Genomic DNA, 19,303 nt, shown 5'->3' on the forward strand with positions numbered 1-19,303 from the left:
AAAACCGGACTCTCTGAATATGGCGGACAATGAGGGCTGCTGAGAAGCCAAGGACAATGGCACTGGGTTTTGATCCTACTTCATGATCTGGCTTTGTAGGAGCCTAGCCAGTTTGGATGTTCACCTTCCTAGACCAGGATGGAGGGGGGAGGACTTTTGACTTTTCACAGGGCAGGGAACCCTGACTGCTCTTCAGACTAGAGAGGGAGGGGGAGAGGCGTGGGGGGAGGGGGAGAGGAGTGAGAAGAGGGAGAGGAAAATCCTTCCACTGGGAGGAGGCGGAAATTTTTTTTTCAAAAAAAAAAAAGTGGAGGAGGCAAAGAAGATGCAGTTAAGGACCAAAGACATCAGCGACACGTAAAATCCCAAGAATAAGTATGTTAAAACCACATTCCCAAGGATTTCCCAAGCGATGAAGTGGAGTTACTTTTGTCCATCAGTTCCGAAAGCACCTTTTAAAAAAGGATTATTTGTTTGTTTGTTTGTTTATTTATTTATTATGTATAGTGTTCTGTCTGCATATATGCCTGTACACAAGAAGAAGGCACCAGATCTCACAATAGATGGTTGTGAGCCACCCTGTGTTTGCTGGGAATTGGACTCAGGACCTCTAGAAGAGCAGTCAGTGCTCTTAACCCCTGAGCCATCTCTCCAGCCCAAGAGCATCTTTATCTGAAGTAGTTACAAAAGTAGATTAAAGAAGGGACTGCAAGAAAGATGGCTGAGCATAAGGAGGCAAGAAAGAACTAACTCCCTAAAGTGGTCCACTGACCTGAGCATGCACGCCATAATGTCTGCATGCTTACTTGTGCAATATGCTCTCTCTCTGTGTCACAACACACACACACACACACACACACACACACACACACACACACACAAATAATGTTTTTTAAAATTGATTTACTTTTAACTTATGTACATTGGTGTTTTGCCACGGTGTCAGGTCCCCTGGAACTGTAATTACAGACAGTTGTGAGCTGCTATGTGGGTGCTGGGAATTGAACTCGGGTCTGGAAGAGCAGTCAATGCTCTTAACCACTGAGTCATCTCTCAAGCCCCCTAAAATAATGCTTTCTTTTAAGTACAGAAAATTAAATCTTTGTGCATTAAATCATAGTGTGGACCTAATAAATATCGAATTAGATTTTACCTCTACAGAAAGATCAACTGCAACATTATTTATAATAGCAAAAAACTGGAAACACTCCAACTGCCCAATTATAGTGGGAGGATTAAATAAATTATGAATTTATAAAGTACGGCTGTCATGTGGCTCTGTCACTTAGCTGCCTCAAACACTCATCACATAAGATTTGGCCAGTGTGGAGTATTAGTGTTGTTTTCAAGGGGCTTGAGGAATAGCTCAATGGCAGAGCCTACGATACTCAAGTTCCTGAGTTTGGTGCTTAGCAACAAAACAATTTTTTTTCTCAAGAAGATATTGATGCAAGGAAAGATTTGTGATAATTTAAAAGGATTTGGAGCCCAACTACACATAGTACTACTATGATTATATAAAGGTATAAGTAATCATCAAATTTCTATTCCAAAACACTTTCTTAATTATACCCTTTCACTTCTGAACTGCTTTTCCATGAAATCTGAATTTAATGCATCAAGCAGTCATGGTCTCCCCACTGCCTGGTGCAGGGCACACATGGGAAGCATGGTGAGGTTTCCTTGCTTGTTGTCTTGGTTGCTAAATTCCACAGACACAAGGCTAGTATGATTGATATTCTGTGATGTATAATAGTACCAAGAATAAAAACGGCAAGAGTAAACAGAAAGATTCCATGTCAGCCATGGCTCCGTTTAGAAACAACTGTATTAAGGGTTGAGAAAGTTGGGACTATTAACTTGAACATCAAAATGTCACTGTTGTTTTGAAGATGGCTAAATCAAAACACTACTGCCAGGTGTTCTGGTACACCCTGTAATCCACCTGAATGTAATCTCTTCCAATGCTGAAGAGGGAGGATTTTGAGTTCCGGGCCAGCTTTCCTCGTCTGTGTAGCAAGTTCAAGGCTAACAGAGCTCCAAAGAAAGACCCCTGCTCCAACAACAAATAACCCACATAGTATTAAATGAAGATAGATAATAATAATATAGTTAGGTCAAAGGACATCAGTAGAAGTTCAATAAGTATCAGAGAAAATTCAGCATGACACTGGATTCTTAGATTGGCCAGTTGAATGTTTATATATTCATTTATAAATAAAAATAAAATTAAGCTGAGTGTGGAGGTGCATGCCTTAGATCCTAGCACACAGAAGGCAGAGGCAGGGTTAGCTATGAAAGATCAAAGCCAGCCTCAGCTCTCTGAGACCTTGTCTCAGAAAATGAAAACAAATATTGCAACAACAGCAATGATAAAACCCAGGCACAAGTCCTGAAGTGTTTTAGGCATGGGCTATGTCAATGTAAGTGGGAGATAAGTCAACGTGAGGTATCAACTGCAACTTTGTTTCACCTTTTTGTTTTCTTAGAAGAAAACAAACAATACAAGATGATATTTTATACTTTTAACTTTGGCATGTTTTTGTTTATTGATTTGTGAAAGTACATGGCGGGGACAGGGCATCCATATGCACATGTGTGTGCATGGCATGTTTTGTTCTTCTTATCTGGTTCTTTTGAGACACAGGTTATCATGCAACCCAAAATGGCCCAGAATTCCCACTGTATTCAAAGATGACCTTGCATTCCTGATTCACCTACCAACTGCTAGGGTACCGGCATTGGCTGCCACCCCCAGTTTTGGCACATATTTTGTTAAGAGCATGTTACATATGAACATGCCGACACAGAGAACATAAAGATTAGAAAGAAAATATCAAATCCATGCAGTTATTTTCCAATTGGTAGAATTAGTACAGATTTTCTTTGTTGTTTTTCTTTATTGAAATTGCAGGAGCTTAAAAGAAAGATATGTCTGCATTTTCTTTTGAAAGAAAAACCCACAAGTCAACTAGGTAGGTTGAGACACGCATGTTCAAAAGTCGAAATTAAATCAAAACAAGGCAGAGGTAGCTGAAGGAAGAACTGTTATATTTTGGGGTGGGTTACTTCCTGAGGAGTACCTGTCCCCAGGTTGCTTGTGTGAATGCCATCTTTGTTTTAAGTTGCTCAGCTCTCGCACATAAACTTATATCTATGACAGTTTTACTGCTCAGAATTTTCTACAGGGCTGATATTAGTCTCTTCGAGAGTTAGCCACATTCCCCAGAAGAGGGCCTCATGTCATGTCCATCCATCCATCTTCAATGAGCCAATTAAAAAAGCCAGATTTAGAATGGAAAGTAGAAAAAGGAGGATTATTCAATGTAGCCATATAGGGAAGAGGAACAGGGAGATCCATGGAACATACCTGTAGAATAAATATTCCTTTACATTCTGCGAATATCTGTCACTGTGATTGATTCAGTAAAGAAGCTGACTGGCCAATAGCTGAAGCATGATTAATTAATAAAACTCAGAGAGAGAAATTGGGTTCAACCTGAAGACCAGAAAAGCAAAGCAGCCAACCACTGGCTCTTACTTTGACCTCAGTCCAAAATGGCGATCCTACCTCCAGGAATCTCAGAATGAGACTGAGAGCTGTCTCCTCCCATTTATAATCCTCTCTAGGGCTGGGATTAAAGGCGTGCACCACTGGGATTAAAGGCATGAACCCCTCGGTTTCTATGGCAACTAGTGTGGCTACTGGGATTAAAGGGGTGTGTGTGTGTGTGTGTTACCACTGCCTGGTCTGTAAGGCTGACCAGGGTGGCCGTTTTACTCTCTGACCTTCAGGCAAGCTTTATTTATTAAAATACAAATGAAATATCACTACAAGTAGCTGGACAGGTAGAAGTTAGGCGGGACCAGCAAACAAAAAGAGAGTAGAGGAGGAATCTTGAGCGTCGAGAGGAAGGAGATGCAGAGGAAGCAGGAGATGAATTTGCCATACTGAGAAAAGGTACTGAGCCACGTGGCAGAGCGTAGAAAAGAAATATAGGTTAGTTTTAAAATATAAAAGTTATTGTTAGGTGGTGGTGGCGCATGCTTTTAATCTGAGCACTCAGAAGGCAGAGGTAGGCGGGTCTGTGAGTTCGAGCCAGCCTGGTTTACAAAGGTCCTTCACACTTCCCTCTAGTGTGCTCTCTGTTCCCTTTGGTGTGGGCGGGACCCACTGGCTTCCTCCTAACAAGTGGATGTGGAAATGATAAAATGACCATCTGCTGACAGACACCCTCCAGTTGTTGCCTTAAGCTTGTTTGGAGAACTAAGCCATTCGGCAGGAGAGGCCTAAGTGGTCAAGTGTCACCAGCCATCCAGAAAGCAAAGCCTAGATTCCATTTCTCCGAACCTGGCTGCCAACAAAGGCAAGAGCTTGGAAGCCCTGTGGTGACATTGCAGCTGAGCTTCCAGTGAGCTTCAGAAGTGAGCCACCCTGAAGCACGCCTGGGTTCCTGACCCCCCAGAAAATGGAGGATAATAAAAATGTTTTCAAGCCACCAAATAGAAATAAACAGTTGACAGAACATGCTACATGTCTTTCTGTTCCAATATTTTCCCATTGTTTCTTTCTCTCATTTTTCCCACCATGGCCTTTTATTCTTGTTCTGTTGTTATGTAAGAGTGTCAGAGAGGACGTGGCCCTGTAGTTGGCTGGACCAGTCATCTTCACAAGAAGTCATCTCCCATCCCTCTGTGAGGGACTGAATGCTCGTGCCCCCCTCCTCTACTCCCGTGTTAAAGTCCTAATGCCCCATGGGATGCTACGTGGGAGGTTGTGACTGTGGATTGGGTTTAGATGAGGTCATATGGTGGGGCCCCATGACTAGACTGGTTCATTGAAAAAAAATTAGAAACAGTAGAACTTTGTCTCTGGCAATTAGAAGAGACAACAAGAACGTGGTCATCATCAACCATGCAGAGAGCCCTAGCTAGCACCTGTACTGGACATGTGCCAACCCCTGGAGCTGAGAAATAATACCAGTTTTTAGCCCGCCCAATCTACGATATCCAGTTATGGCAGATTAATACATCACAGACCAACAAAATGAGCAAGACGTCCTTTGTTCATGAGTCCTTCTAAATTCTTCATGCCCCAGGCGCGGCGGCGGAGATGGAGAACTTGTTACAGAACGTTCTTGCACTTGGATGGCTTCATCAATGCAGAGTAATCATGAGGCTTTATTTTCTTCTCCGAGTTTCAGCTAGCAGCGGAAATGAAAATACCCCAGTTTGCCATCTGCTGCCTTTCCTCAACAATGAGCCACACCAGTAAGAAGCAATAGCCTTTACATAATCAGCCTTCTTCATTTAACAGAAAAAGATTCAGGCCTAGACTGATTTCCACTGAATCATAGTGAAGCTTGCCTCTCGTAAAAAGCCTTCCCCTGTGCCAAATCTAAGCAACTGAATTTCTCCTGTTATCTGTCTAATCAAGTGTGTGTGTGTGTGTGTGTGTGTGTGTAACAGGGACTATCAGAATTGTGTGAGTATCCTTAAATATGGGAAAATAAAGCCCCTGGGATTTCCATCCTAGCCCCCTGAAACATAAACATGGCTTGAAAAAACTGCTTATCTTCACTTCCTCTGGGAGTATTTCACTTTTTGCACATCTACAAATTGGATCTGTAGTCATTTGCTTGGCTAATTATCTTTGTTTTCCAAAACAATTGTACAACTTATCTTCATAAGTAGGCCAGTTACAGCCCAGGATGGGCCCCTCGGCTAAGGTCCAAATGGCCAGAGTGACTATGCAGCCTGAATAACTACAGAAGTTCAGATCTGCTGTTTACAACCTCCCTTCCTCCCCAAGAAGCCTGTCCATGTGGTCCTTAGAAAACTGTATTTACATTAACTTCCCTCCCATGCCCAGGCAGAAAACTCTAATTGAACTTAATGGTCCACCATCCAAAGAAGCAGAAGGGTTCTGCAAGTGGAGAGAGAAGGGTAAGGGAAGAAGTGGGAGGAGGGTGGAAATGGCCCCAAATCATCATATAAATGTATGAAACCATAAAACAGTAAAAAGACTAAAGTTAATAGGAATCTAGGATCATTCCTATGTATCTCGAGGAGGCGCGAAACTCCCTCTGTTTGGAAGGGCAGGGTGGTGGCTGCATCTTCTTAAGACTTGGATGAAGAGAATGCATTATTTCCCATGTCTTACTGAAGAAATAAACTTCCTACCCAGAGAGAAGTCCAGGGACTTTCATTGGATCACCTCTGCATCCAGGCAGAGCCAGGAACTCACCATTCTGCAGTATTTATGCATCATACTGGACTTTACTAATGGACTAACAGATTAAACCCACCATACCTTTACTGAAACAGTAGGAAACACCATGCCCCAAATCAAAGCAGCACGCTTGAAAGGAAGACTCACTAGGATGCAACCAAAAACTCCTCAGTTCACTTAGGTTAGGAAAAAAAAAGAAAAAAGAAGAAAAAGACTTCCTTAGAAGTTAAGAGTTGTTTCTAGGACCATTCAATTAAGGCTCACGGAGTAAAAGTGTGTGCTATGCAAGCCTGATAACCTGAGTTCAGTTCCCAGAAAGAGTCCATAAAAAGCCAGATGTAATGGCATACATCTGCAGATGGGAGGCAGAGACAGAAGAATCAGCCGGAAGCTTAGGGCTAGCTAACCTGGAGTATGCAGCACAATGCAAAGTCAACAAGACAGACCCTGACTCCACGAGGTAGGAGGTGAGGACAGAGGCAAAAAACTGTGCTTTAACCTCCACAAATGCACCGTGACACCTGTGCACACACATGCATGCACGCACACATGCATACACATGCACACATACACACCATTGTTTACCCCTTATACCCTTATCCCTTACCCTTATATCTTATTCCTTATGCCTTATGACTTTATGCTCATCTTCCCCCAGGAATGAAGAAACATGCAGGAAAACCCTGCCTGAGTAAGTTAGTTCTACCCCTCAGATCCCGTTCCCAAGCCGGTTCCTGCTGGTTGTAGAAGTCTGTTCTGAACCCTGAAGGAGCACTGAGGCTGGACCTCAGGAGCTCCTGACACTTGGCTGCCTGGGGAGTTCAAAAACCAGCTTGGACTATATGAGAGCCTGTCTAAAAAATATAAAAATAAAAACAGTTTTAAAAAACTCACTTTATTTGATCTCGTTCACAAAACTGTTAGAAAAAAAAATCTAGCTCCTTAATTCTCTCCTATATGAATCTTCAACATCTTATTTACCATCTGTGGTGTTTAGCGCTGTCATCCTGATGGATTCTAGAGTCACCTGGGATGCAAGTCTCCAGAGACACCTGTGAGGGATAGTTTAGCCTCTGAGAATGTCTGTGAGAAATTGCTCCTAGGTTAACTGATATGAAGAGACCCATCTTAACTATGGGTGGGGCCATTCCCAGTGTGGGTACCCAGGAGTGTCTGAAACAGAAAAAATAACCTGAATACAAATATCCATCACTCTCTGCTTTCTGTGTGGGATACAATGTTACCAGCCACCTCAGGCTCCTGCCACTACAGTTTTCCCTCCAGAATGGCCTGTCCCCTCAAATTGTGAGCCAAAACAAATCCTTTCCCCCTTTAAATTGCTTTTGTCAGCCCAGCCATGGGGAAAATAGCCAGGATATCATATCCATCAGAGATGTGTTAATGTCCCTTTGTTAAGTACTGCCTTGATGTGGGATGCTCTTTTGTTTGCTGTGAATAAGTCTTATTACCATTGGTTAATAAAGAAGTTGATTTGGCCAATAACTGGGCAGAATAGAGCCAGGTGGGAAATCCAAGCAGAGAGATGGGGAAAGAAAGGAGGAGTCAGAGAGGTGCCAGTAGCTTCTGGGGAAGCAAGATGTGAAGTAAAAGCCATGAGTCTAGTGATAAAATATAGAATAATAGAAATGGCTTAATTTAAGTAGTAAGAGATAGTTAATAATAAGCCTGAGCTAATGGGCCAAACAGTTTGTAATTAATATTAAGCTTCAGAGTAGTTATTCAAGAACTGGCAGGCAGGAGAGAAACCTCAAATTACACTGCCTCAATAACAAAACATGATACCTTTAGTGTAGCCTGGCAATCCTTTTGCAATATGATGGGACTGTGCTTCTCTTCCTTCAGTGAAAGAATGCTACAAGACGCATGTTCTAGAACAACACCTTCATGGTGGCTTGTAGGTGAGCTGAAATTCCCAGAGCCTCCCTACACAGAGCCACCAGCTGAGAACTGGCTCAGCCTACCCTCTCCCCCCATTGAGAGAGGCTGCCTTTGTAGAACTGTAGAGTTGGTTTTCTACCGATCTCAGACCAATGGTCAATCCATGTTTATCTACCCATGTCAGCCTACTGTAGTGAAGGATACAAACAGGAAGCCTCCATAGAAAGGGATTGTTTCTAGCTTGATGCCAGCTAGGGACAATTATGTCTAGAACAGAAGGAATATTTTATACGTCTGGTAAAACATATATGTGTGTGTTCCATATGTCAGCTCTTTAGGACAAGGCTTTCACTGAGGCCTGGTTAATACTTCACTGGCGATCTTGGAGTATTTAAGAATACGCAAGTGTCTACAGCACACTCACCACCTCATTAGGCAAAACAATTATGTTGAAGCATCATGAAAAGAAACATGAATGGGAAGCCCTTCTAACATTCCAAGGTCACCCTTGTAATATCCATCAACTGCAGCAGCCAAGCCTGACCAATCAGAGCCAAGAATACGTGAGTGGGCTGACATGGCTAGGAAATCCATAGAGTTGAGCTAATGCATTTCTCTCTGAGTATCCCCTAATTGTGAGTTAGCCTGGGTGTTCTTTGTTATATTCTAAGGTACATCGTCTTTATCCTGAGTCGCTGATTTCCTGTTTGGGGAAACCACATTGACACCAAGCTAATGAAATGTCATCATACTAGCAATTGATGACATTTCTACAGCATTGACTATTGCTGCTCTTGTTGCTGCTAATCACAATTCTTCTAAAGGAAATCATTCCGTACAATTGCACTCTGGGCATCTGTCCTCAGCTGTCTTTCTCCTGCTTCTCATGTGTCCTCTCACAGATGCAAAGCCTGGCCTCAAATACTCCTGGAACCATTAGAGTTCCTCCCCCGTCTTCTTTAGCTTAGTAAAGACTTCTTCCTCTTCTACTAGGTTTCTGCCTGGAGGGTTGCTTATAATGAACCCAGCAAGGTGTCAAATGAGCCTGTTCCAGACAAATTAAAAACGCTGAATTGCCACAGTTCCCTTTTAAATTTTTCAGGAAGCAATCATATTTCTCTGTAACTTTTTTTGCAGAGGAAGGAAGCCCTGGGGTGCCTTGGCAACTCGGTGACCACCCCTAAAACAAAGTTACCTCGTTTCTGGTCAACGGGATGGTGGGAAATATAATGAAATTTCCATTAGACTCCTCTCCCTTCTTCCACAGTGATGAGGATTAGCTGGAATGTGGCTCATGGTCAGGACTACAGCCCTCAGTCCCTTGTACTAAATGCAGCCATGTGGCACATTCAATGAAATATTCAATGGAATATGAGCTCAAGGGACACGTAACACCCCGAGGCCTGGCCCACATTACCTTGCAAAACTAATATCCACATTTGACTTTGGAAACTGCTGGTGGTTGACAGAGCAATAGATCAACACAGGCTCCCAAGTGTCCCCTGAAGGTGAGGAGTAGGGCTAGTCAACCTCTGGGAAGTGCAGTTATTATTACTTATTATAGTTATTGCAGTTATTACTCTGGGAAGTACTCATTATTATCCACTAACAGCCTTTAAACCCAGTCTTCCAATATCTCACTTAGAAGCCGGGCATGATGGTACACACCTGGAAACCCCAGAGCTTGAAGCGGGTGGGTCTCTTGAGTTCGGGGGAAGGGGAGATCAGGCGGAGGAGCCCACAAAGACTCCCTCCCTCTTAGCGGGTTAGAAAGCTGGCACCGTCACTAGAGAAATTCATCTACCATCTTACAGATTTTACAGCCTCCCCCCATGAAGACACCCATGGTCAGAGAAACAGCCAAGGTTTGCCGTATCGCAGGCTGTTCATTCTCCCTGATGGGTTCTGTGAAGTTGTTATTTACTGCTCATACCCAAGGGGTTCAGAATACATGAGCTCATCTTTGGGAGCCCAAAAGGTGATCTTTTGTTTTGGCCATTTTAAAAAGTAGGCTATAACAGGCTCTCTAGCCGGGTTGGTAGCCATTCAGAGGGAGAGGAAGAAAGAAAGGGCAGTGTACTACTGAGCTCAGAGGTCTCCTCCATCCAGTCATTGTACCCCAGGAGCCCCAGGGAGGACCCCTGCCAGCATCCAAGATGGCTTCTCCCCGGGGCTTTGAGCCCCTGCTTGCTTCTTCACATGAGGTCACTTCATTGACTTACATCACTTCCTGGTTTTCCTGCATGAGCTATAAAAATATCAACTTTAATCCTATTTCTTGCTTCTCTTTTACTACTTATTTCCTGCCCTTTCATCTATTCAAGCAAACTCTCTCTAATGGCCTTGCTTACCTGTTCGTTTATCTATCAATTCTTACCAATACTAAATATCTCAAGCCAGAAACTTCCGGGAAAAAAGTCTAAATTGTAATACTTTCCAGTCCCGCTGGGGAACCTCCTTCAACCAGTGGCCTTTTAGAGACTGGACCAGGCTGGGCGTGGTCCTTAGTTACCAAAAAGGTGCACATTTGTGTGCCCACCCTCTCTCTCTCCACTCTCTGCCCTGGATGCTGGATTTGGATCCTGTTCCCTGTTAGTTCATAGAACTGTGATCTGTGAGTACCCCATAAACAAAGAACCCCTTATTATATTCAATTCTGAGTTAGTGTGGGATTACTTCATTTGCGATCTTCTATGCAATCCTTTTGAGTAAAACTTTGTTAGATCAAATAATACCAGTCAGAGCCTGGAGTAATGGCACATGCCTTCAGTCATAGTATTCAGTAGGTTGAGGCAGGGGTTTCTCTATGAGTTTAAGGCCAATCTGGTCTGTATAGCGAGATTCAGCTCATCCAAAGCTACATAGTAAAACCCTGTTTCAAATAATAATAAAATTAAGATGCCGGTTCGGAGTTTATTAAATTTGAAACTTTAAAGTTTTCAGGCCTGGTTAATTCTGTTACTCAAATGGGGACAATAGAGATAGCAATAAAATAGAAAGTTGGAAAATATGAAGGTAGGAGGAAGAAAGCACAAAGAATCCAGGCCTAGAGACAAGCCTCAGGGGTCAAAGCCCTTGTCTACATATTCTGAATTCAAATCCCCAGAAACTCAGTAAAACCACATGTGTCTGCAATCCTGGTATGCCTGTAGTGAGATGGGGGACAGACAAGAGCGAGGCTGGCGTGTGCAAGCAACAGAGACATCCTGCCTAAAACAAGGTAAAAGGTGAGGACCACACCCAAGACTGTCCTCTGACTTCCACAAACATATCCAAATGTGTCACACGTCATACATCATACCCACATACCACACACACAGAGCACACATCATTATGCAAACATCACACACAAATACACACACGTCAAACACCACATGCATACACCACACACACATACACACAGACATCATATATTGGATTACAGGCGGTCAAGGAGAGAATGTATTTGATGTCAAACATACTCGTGCCTCCTTTAGTGACCTCCTTCAGTCCGGGTCACGAATTTCTCTACCAAGGAAATCATGGGCCTATGAGTGGTGGAATGCAGATGAAGGCCAACTGAGATGAACCCTTCCACTGTATGAGGAACTCAAGATGTGTCCCAGAGGTGTGAGGAGCTGAGCACCATTGTACTATAGCACCAAACTCTGGGCCTCAGGAGGAAACTAGATGAAGACCCTTGGGCTGGGGTTTAGTCAATCCTGAAAACACTTGCTTCCTCATCAAAAGAACAGGAGCTATTACCCCATCCCTTCCAACAGCACTTTGCTGGAATATGTCACCAGGCTCACAGTTTGTGAACAGTATACCAAAGAATGTCCTGTTATTAGTTGGTCTTTATGTAAATTTAACAAGGGACTGGAGAGATGGCTCAGGGGTTAATGACCTGGATTCGATTCTTAGCATCCATTCTTAGTAGCTCACAACTGCCTGTAACTTCAGTTCTGGGGGGTCCGATACCATCTTTTGGTCTTTGTAGGTAGGTACCGGGCTTGCACATGGTACACAGACTTATTGGCAGGCATAACAGCAGTGTGCATAAAATAAAATTTAAAGTTATAAAAGGAACAATGATACCAAGTTAAAAAGGATTTAAAGTAGATCCTTAGAATATCCTGTCTTGTTAATTGCTTATTGGCCTTTATGTTAGCCTATAATATCCATAGTGATTATAGAGTTCTAATATTAGACATTCTTGAATAGGCAACATTTCATAGATAAAGATACTAGAATGAAATATTGATGGATTTACTCTATCCTCTTAGGACATAAAAACCCAATTGAGAAAATAAAAACTTTTCTGGATGGGTGTGCGCTAGCTTTCTGTTCAAGGACAAACCTTCTGACACAATCGGCTCTAAAGGAGGAAAATTCATTTTGATTCATGAAGTAAAGAGACTTTAATCTGAGACCACTTGGCCCTGTTCTATTGACTGCACAGCACGGCATGAAGGAAGCATGTGGCAGAGGATGCCTGTTCACAACATGGACACAAAAAAGAGCAAGAGGAGGAACCAGAGTCCCAACTGCCCTGTTCCAGGCACACCCCCCCCCCAGTCATCTAGCATCTTCCACTAGGTCCTAGCGGTCCCATCATGGGCTCTGGGAGACATTCAAGGTTCGAACTGTAACAAGAGGAATTCTGTAACAGTCACCCACGAGGAAGCAGCACTCTACTGACGACCTCAGACAGAATTCTTCCACCATGACGTTTTCTGAAATTGATAGTACTCCATTCAATGTCATGTTATACTCCCAGGGGAGAAGATAACAAAATGGCATGCGAAGAGATGAAAAGGGCCTTTAAGAGCAATAAGACAAATCCCCTTGGTTCCGAACACAGGGGACAGATTCATACAGACTGAATGGCTTGGGCAAACTTTCAGAGACGAGAGGTGGCAGGGCCAGGCCTGCTAGCACCCCGATGCCCCCGTTGCCTAATACCAATGAAATGAGATGACCTACGCACATGCTAGTATCAGCGTCAGCAAACAGTTAACCTTCAGGCTTTCTAGTTTTGTGCCTCATCAACAGATACTTATCTGCCAAGACACAAAACGATTTCCTATTCTAGTTTGCTACAGAATACACTTAATTATAGTCAATAGCAAGTGATCATTTTAAAGCTCTGATTCCTACAGTGTCCAAGACAGACCAGTCTAGAACTACTTTGAGGCCAAAGCATCAGTCACTGGTGGAAGAGAGAGAGAGAGGGAGAGAGAGAGAGAGAGAGAGAGAGAGACAGAGACAGAGACAGAGACAGAGATCTGAAATCAGAATTGCAGAGTACATCATCACTCCAGAGGCAGACTAGAGATGAAATAGAAGGAAATGGTAAACAAGAACAATTTGTTCACTAAACCCCCACAGACGAAACCAGCACTTCAAAGTTAACATCTTGTACAGTTTGAAACATCTGGACGCTTTGTTTCCAGAAGTTAAAAAAAAAAAAGCAAACTTGACCCTTGAGTTTCTTAGCAAACTACACTTGCCTTTAAAAAAAAATGTTAAACAGCTTATGTTGGGGATCTAGATGACGTTTTGAGAACACAAAATCCTATTTGGATTTTTTTTTTTTAATCTAAGCAGCAGAAAACCCAGATTAAGAAAAGCACACCTAGGCGAGAGCTTTCTGTTTGGATACAACTCTCCAGGCGCTGGGATTGCTCAGAGCAGTGTCCATGTATGCCAGCAGGAGCCTCCAGTCACCCTGACAACCACAGCCAGAGCACCGGAGGCAGACAGGCTGTCACCAGACGTGGTGTCACAGATTCCAGGCCAGGCCAAAGATAACGCAATATTGTTCATTTGTTTTAGCTTCATACAACGTGTGTTCTTTAATAAACAACTCTGCTACATTAAACATATCCGGGTCAACAAACTGGAAGGGTTTTTTTTCTCCTGTCCATAAAACACCAGCAGATAGTTACCCACCTACCATGTGGGTATATATTTCTCAAAGCTATTAAATGCACACTCAATTTCAGAAAAGACCAATTATAGTTGGGAATGCTTATTAAACATGTGGCTTATGACAAGTCCTTGCAAGCTAGGATTTTTCGAAGAAAACCTTTTTTTTTTTTTCTTCCTTTTTTAAAGCTGTTTTCATGGGCGTTGGATGACAGGAATGCTTTTTGGGAGAAAACAGCAATGATATTTGTCTTTAGCCCCAGGGCATTAAATACGGAAAGCAGTGAGATCTTAGAATAAAAAAAAAAAAAAACTTTCTATAATTGGGGAGCTCTGATTTGCAGAAAATGGTTTAGCAGTTGTAGCTGAAACTCTTAAGGGGCCTGGAGACTGCAAAGCTGCACACAGAGGTAAACCCATAGGCTTGGCTTTATTATGGGATGGGATATTTTGTCACCTGGGAAAAACGGTGGAAGCATTTCCTCTCCTGAAGTTCTGCAAACTGGCTTTCTGGCCTGGGCAGCTGACTTAAGACTGCAAATTATATCATTCAAACTTAAGGCTTCTTATGATGCTGAATGAGCTACGACCAAACACTAACCACATTTCCCCATTATTAGATGTATCCAGCCCCTCTGTAGCTGTTTTCATTAGGGGCAGGTATACCGTGGTATCTTTGTATCTAGCCTCAGATGGGCAGTGCAGAGGAAAGGGCTTAGAGCTGATGATGTTGATCATTTGAGAAAGGGCTGCCAGTCTTGGAAGTCATAAAAATGTTACTCCGGGTGGTTTTTAAATGGGCGTGGCTTAGCAGTAGGTAGGTGTGGCCCTTAGTAGTTTTGTTCCATTCTCAGAGCTCCGCAATGCGCTTGATAATCATTAGCAGGGTTTAATTACCACGTGTGTTTCTGCGATGTGAGGCGAAGAAAGTAGTAGACCGTTTGAGTGCTAGGAATGTCTGACTCTGAAAGGTAGCCTTTAAAGTACGGTTTTCAGAAGCCTCTCCCCTCAACCCACGTCATGGGGATTACCAGGTTAGATTTTAAGGAGTTTGCCATTTTCTTAGGTATTAGTATCAATCAAAAACTCACTTGCTTTCACACATTTAAGGAAAGAGTTTTTTTTTTAAATGCTTTGAAATATTTCCCATATCAACCCAAATTCCAAAGCATTAAGATAATGCTTTGGGACAGAATCCAAGGATGGAGGGGGAGGGGGACCAAAGAAACAGGAAGTGAAAGTGACAGAGCTGGCACTCTTTCTTTCTCATCGCCCAGCTGAACGATAATAAATATTTACATATATCGCTCTCCCTTTAGCAAGCTGATGCTAACCCAGTAATTGAGGGCTGGGTCGGACTCAGCCCCCGCCCCCAGCCCCAGGCAGCCTGAGGTTCTTTCTCCCGACACACACGCACACTCCCGCCAGCACTTTCCCGCTCTTCCTTTTTGGTGCACACCCACACTTCTTCTCCTCGAGGTTCCACACAGGCTGTGACCCAAGCTGTGGCCGCCTAACTGTTACCCACAGTCGACCCTTCTGATTCTTCACTGCCTCCTGTTTACACGCAATGAAGGATATAAAAGGGAGGGACTTGGAGTTTGGAGGATGGACAGGACCCGGTCCTGGGCCAGTCCACCCTGGAGAAGGCAATCCTGGTTAAAGCCTACCCCGATGACAGCCCCTTTGGGGAAACCCCACCCCGGACAAAGACATCTTGGACACAGTCACCCAGCGGACAGCCCACCCTGAGGACTGCACACCGCCCTCTCCCGGCTCCTCCTCCACCGACTACAAACTGCAAGACGCCGCGGTTGGGGTCGACCAGCTGCACTCCCGGGAGATGCGCCCCGAGCTGGCCACTCTGGGCCGTCTCCCCACCACCCAGGGACCAGTCGTCCGAGGCCACCACCTGTCGGGGCACCCGGACGTGCAGAGCAGCACGCAGGGAACTGCCTGGTTTTCACTCCCGCCAAAGTTGCCCGACGCAAACTTTCCATCCACGGCTCTCGTGCCCGCGTTACTCCTTACCTGGGGTGCGGGTGGTAGTGGCCTCGGACACGCACGGTTGCGGGCTCTGATCGTCGTCAGCAGCCGCGACCGTCCCAGATAGAGCCGGTTCAGGAGCATCCTCCTGCCCTGCCGGAGCTCCTGGCATCAGCGACTCATCCTCCAGCCGCCAGAGCCCAGCCGGGTGTGGGCTCAGCCCGCCCCGCCGCCGACAGGGGCGGTGACAGGAGGGTGTGTCCCCGCTTTCACTGGGCTTGGTGCACACCCGGGCTCCAGGCGCGGTATTTTTCCTCCGACAAAAATATAAACAATTTTTTTTTTTTAGAAAGAGCAAGTGATGGAGTTCCCAGTCGTAGGCTTCTGGTGCCTCTCTTCTTCCCGCACGTATTTCTTGAGAAAAGAACAAGAGATGGGCTCACACCACGCTGCTGTTGACAGCAGTCAGTGCCGGAAGTGGCGAGGCAGGCCTGGGACCCCAGATTTGGAAACAGAGGCCTGAAGATCAGGAGTTCAAGGCCATCCTCCACTAAATAGCTGGAGGCTAGTCTGTGCAACGTGAAACCTTGTCAAATGAACCGAAACTCCCACAACCAGTTTCTGGCACCGCGTGCTGGGAGAGTAGTTCTCTCAGTTGGTAACTTCCCCGCACCCGCTCCCAGGTTCCCTTGCCTTTACACAGGGAGACCTGGGACCCTGGAAAAGGACTTCCGGGATCTGGCAGGGGAAAGGTACCTGGAAATTCCTCTCCTTTACCCAGCTGGAGAGAGGGAGAGACAGGGATTTGCCAAAGCTCCACCTTCCGGTGGGCTGCACGCTGCACGGCTTGAGTTGAGTCTGCCAGCCGCCTGAGCCCAGGGCTCTAGGTGCACCAGAGGTTTGTAAATCATTACGGTTTGGGCCAAATCCAAACTCTGGGAAATGTTCTTTCACAACAGAACTGGCTTCTCTTTGGGGGACAGATGAAAGGACCCTCCTCTCCCAGGGGCAGGAGTTAAGTGCTGTTAAAAATGGCTATTAGTGTTAATGATCAGTTCTGTAGGTTCCTATTGCAAGCACTCCCGACTCTCACTTTCCTGTAAATAGAAAACATGTAGGGGCGGGGAGGCAATCTGGCTTCCTAGTTGTCAACTGTTGGACTTTCCCTTGATTCTATGGCTACCTCAAGCAAAAGGACTGTCAATCAAACCGCCAGCTACTCTGCCACTTTGAGCACGTCACAGATGGCTTGAGGAAATGACACCATGATCACAGCTGTTTGCTACAGCTCCTGAACTTGAAGCCCCAACACAGGGTTTTTTTTTTTTTTTTTTTTGCTAGTACAAGCCCTGTAACTATTTTATCCAGACCAGATGGGAAAGCGCTTCACCTGGTCGCTCAGAAGCTACAGTGCTGTGACTGGTGGAAACACAAAGGATCCGTATTAAAGTTTTCCTGTGGTTAGTCAAATACCCCTTCTCTAGCTATATGAGCAGGGGGTTCTGGGAGACACCATCGTGTATTGCCTGTTCTGGTGTTGCAACATTAGGCCCAATAAAAGGCTTCTCTAGGCCAATGGTACACCAGCAATCAGGAAGCAGAAGCAAGAGAATTTTGTAAATTCAAGGCCAGCTGGGTCCACGTAGCAAGTTCCAAGCCAGCCAGGAATACATAGTGAGACACTGTCCCAAAATTTAAAAAAGAAAAAAAAAAGTCTTCTATACAATTGTCTTAGTTAGGGTTTCTATTGCTGCAAGGAAATACCTTGGCTAAAAGACAAATGGGGGAGGGGTGGCGTTTGGTCTCCACTTGCAAACACTGTAGTCCACCATTGAAGGAAGTCAGGACAGGAACTCAAACAGGACGGGATCATGGAGATGGGAGCTGATGCAGAGGCCATGGAGAGAGGCTGCTTACTGGCTTATTCTTCATGACTTTCTCAGTCTGCTTTGTTATAGACCCCAGGACCACTAGACCAGGGATGGCACCACCCACACAGGGTTGAGCCTTCCCCATCCATCACTAATTTTAAAAATGCCTTAGAGGTTTGCCTGCAGCCTGATCTTACGACGGCATTTTCTTAATTGGGGGGGGGGGGTGGAGCTGCAGAAGTGGAGGACGACTCCGGTCGCACTGACAAGCAACAGAACCGCAACTGCAGAAACTGGTGACCCAGACGGGCTGTGCGGGAGAGCTGGATGTCAGGCCAAGTGCTGCAAAAGCAGAGCCTCAGTGGCAGATACAGCAGCGCAAGCAAAAGGCATGGTGATGCTCCCGAGAGAGCCAAACATCCCAGGCTGTGCCTGGAATCTTGCTGCAGGGGCCTGATGAGATGGGCAAGAGGGTAAGAGCCCTGGCTACTCCTGAAGAGGATCCCAGTTCCATCCTCAAACTCTGGGTACCTCCAGTTCCATGGGGTCTGAGGCCCTCTACCAACATCTGTGAGTGCCCGGCATGTACTTGCTGCTCATGCATAAATGCAGGCAAAATATTTTGCACAGAAAATAATAAATCTAGAAAAAAAATTTAAAACGTGCTTCAAAATGTCATCAATCAAAGGGGCTGCAGGAAAAAAAGCATGAAGAGGGTACCAACTAGAAGATCTGATGCTTTGGCTTTGGGACCTTTTGTTCACAAAATAAAGAAAAAGAAGGTGTTTATGAATATCCCAAAGGCTATACTTGGCAGCTCACGCCTAAATCCCAGCACTTGGGAGGCAGAGACAAGGAAGGGGTCACCATAAGTTTGAAACCTGCTTTAAATGCATAATGACTTTCAGGCAAGCCTGGGCTACATAGTGAGACCCTGTCTCAAAAAAACAAAAATAAAAACAACAAACAAACAAAAAACACCAGCAATAAAATCCATGGGGTGTTATTTAAGACCCCTGTTATATATGAAGCCAGAGTTTGAATCTAGCATTTAGGTCTAGAATTACATAATTTATGGCTCTAAGATTTTAATCTTAGTCTAATACTTCCTGTTTTCTGCTATCAGCTGACCACTGCCCTACTCCCAGCCACAGATGTTATAGACAGTCAGGATCAGGGAGACCCTACAAATTTGTGGTGCAAATCCTGAACTTAAAATTGAGATATTTTGCACATCAAGAAACTTTGCATGAATTTTCACCTGTGCGCATACATATTCACATATGTGTATACATGCACATGTGTAGTCATGCCTGTGAAGGCCAGGTGACAATCTGTGGTGTCACTTCTTAGGAGGTGTGGGCCTTGGCTTTTGAGACAGTGACTCTCACAACAGCGATTCTCT

The 19,303-nt window shown here is 44.6% G+C and overlaps 1 protein-coding gene across 4 annotated transcripts in view; it reads right to left on the reverse strand.

Moving 5' to 3' along the window:
- Mcub (mitochondrial calcium uniporter dominant negative beta subunit) overlaps positions 1-16,243 on the reverse strand; it is a 40,039-nt gene extending 23,796 nt beyond the window's left edge. For 3 of the 4 annotated variants that reach the window (XM_005357275.3, XM_026784111.1, XM_026784110.1), the window contains exon 1: positions 16,073-16,243. In XM_005357275.3, the coding sequence (XP_005357332.1) occupies positions 16,073-16,171 (99 nt within the window). In that variant the 5' untranslated portion in view covers positions 16,172-16,243. Of the gene's footprint in view, positions 1-5,040; positions 5,092-16,072 lie in introns of those variants that run through there. The other variant, XM_026784112.1, reaches the window with a different exon arrangement.
- Between the last annotated feature and the right edge of the window lie 3,060 nt (positions 16,244-19,303).

The sequence above is a fragment of the Microtus ochrogaster genome, chromosome 21 (assembly GCF_000317375.1).
Source record: "Microtus ochrogaster isolate Prairie Vole_2 chromosome 21, MicOch1.0, whole genome shotgun sequence".
NCBI classification, from domain to species: Eukaryota; Metazoa; Chordata; class Mammalia; order Rodentia; family Cricetidae; genus Microtus; species Microtus ochrogaster.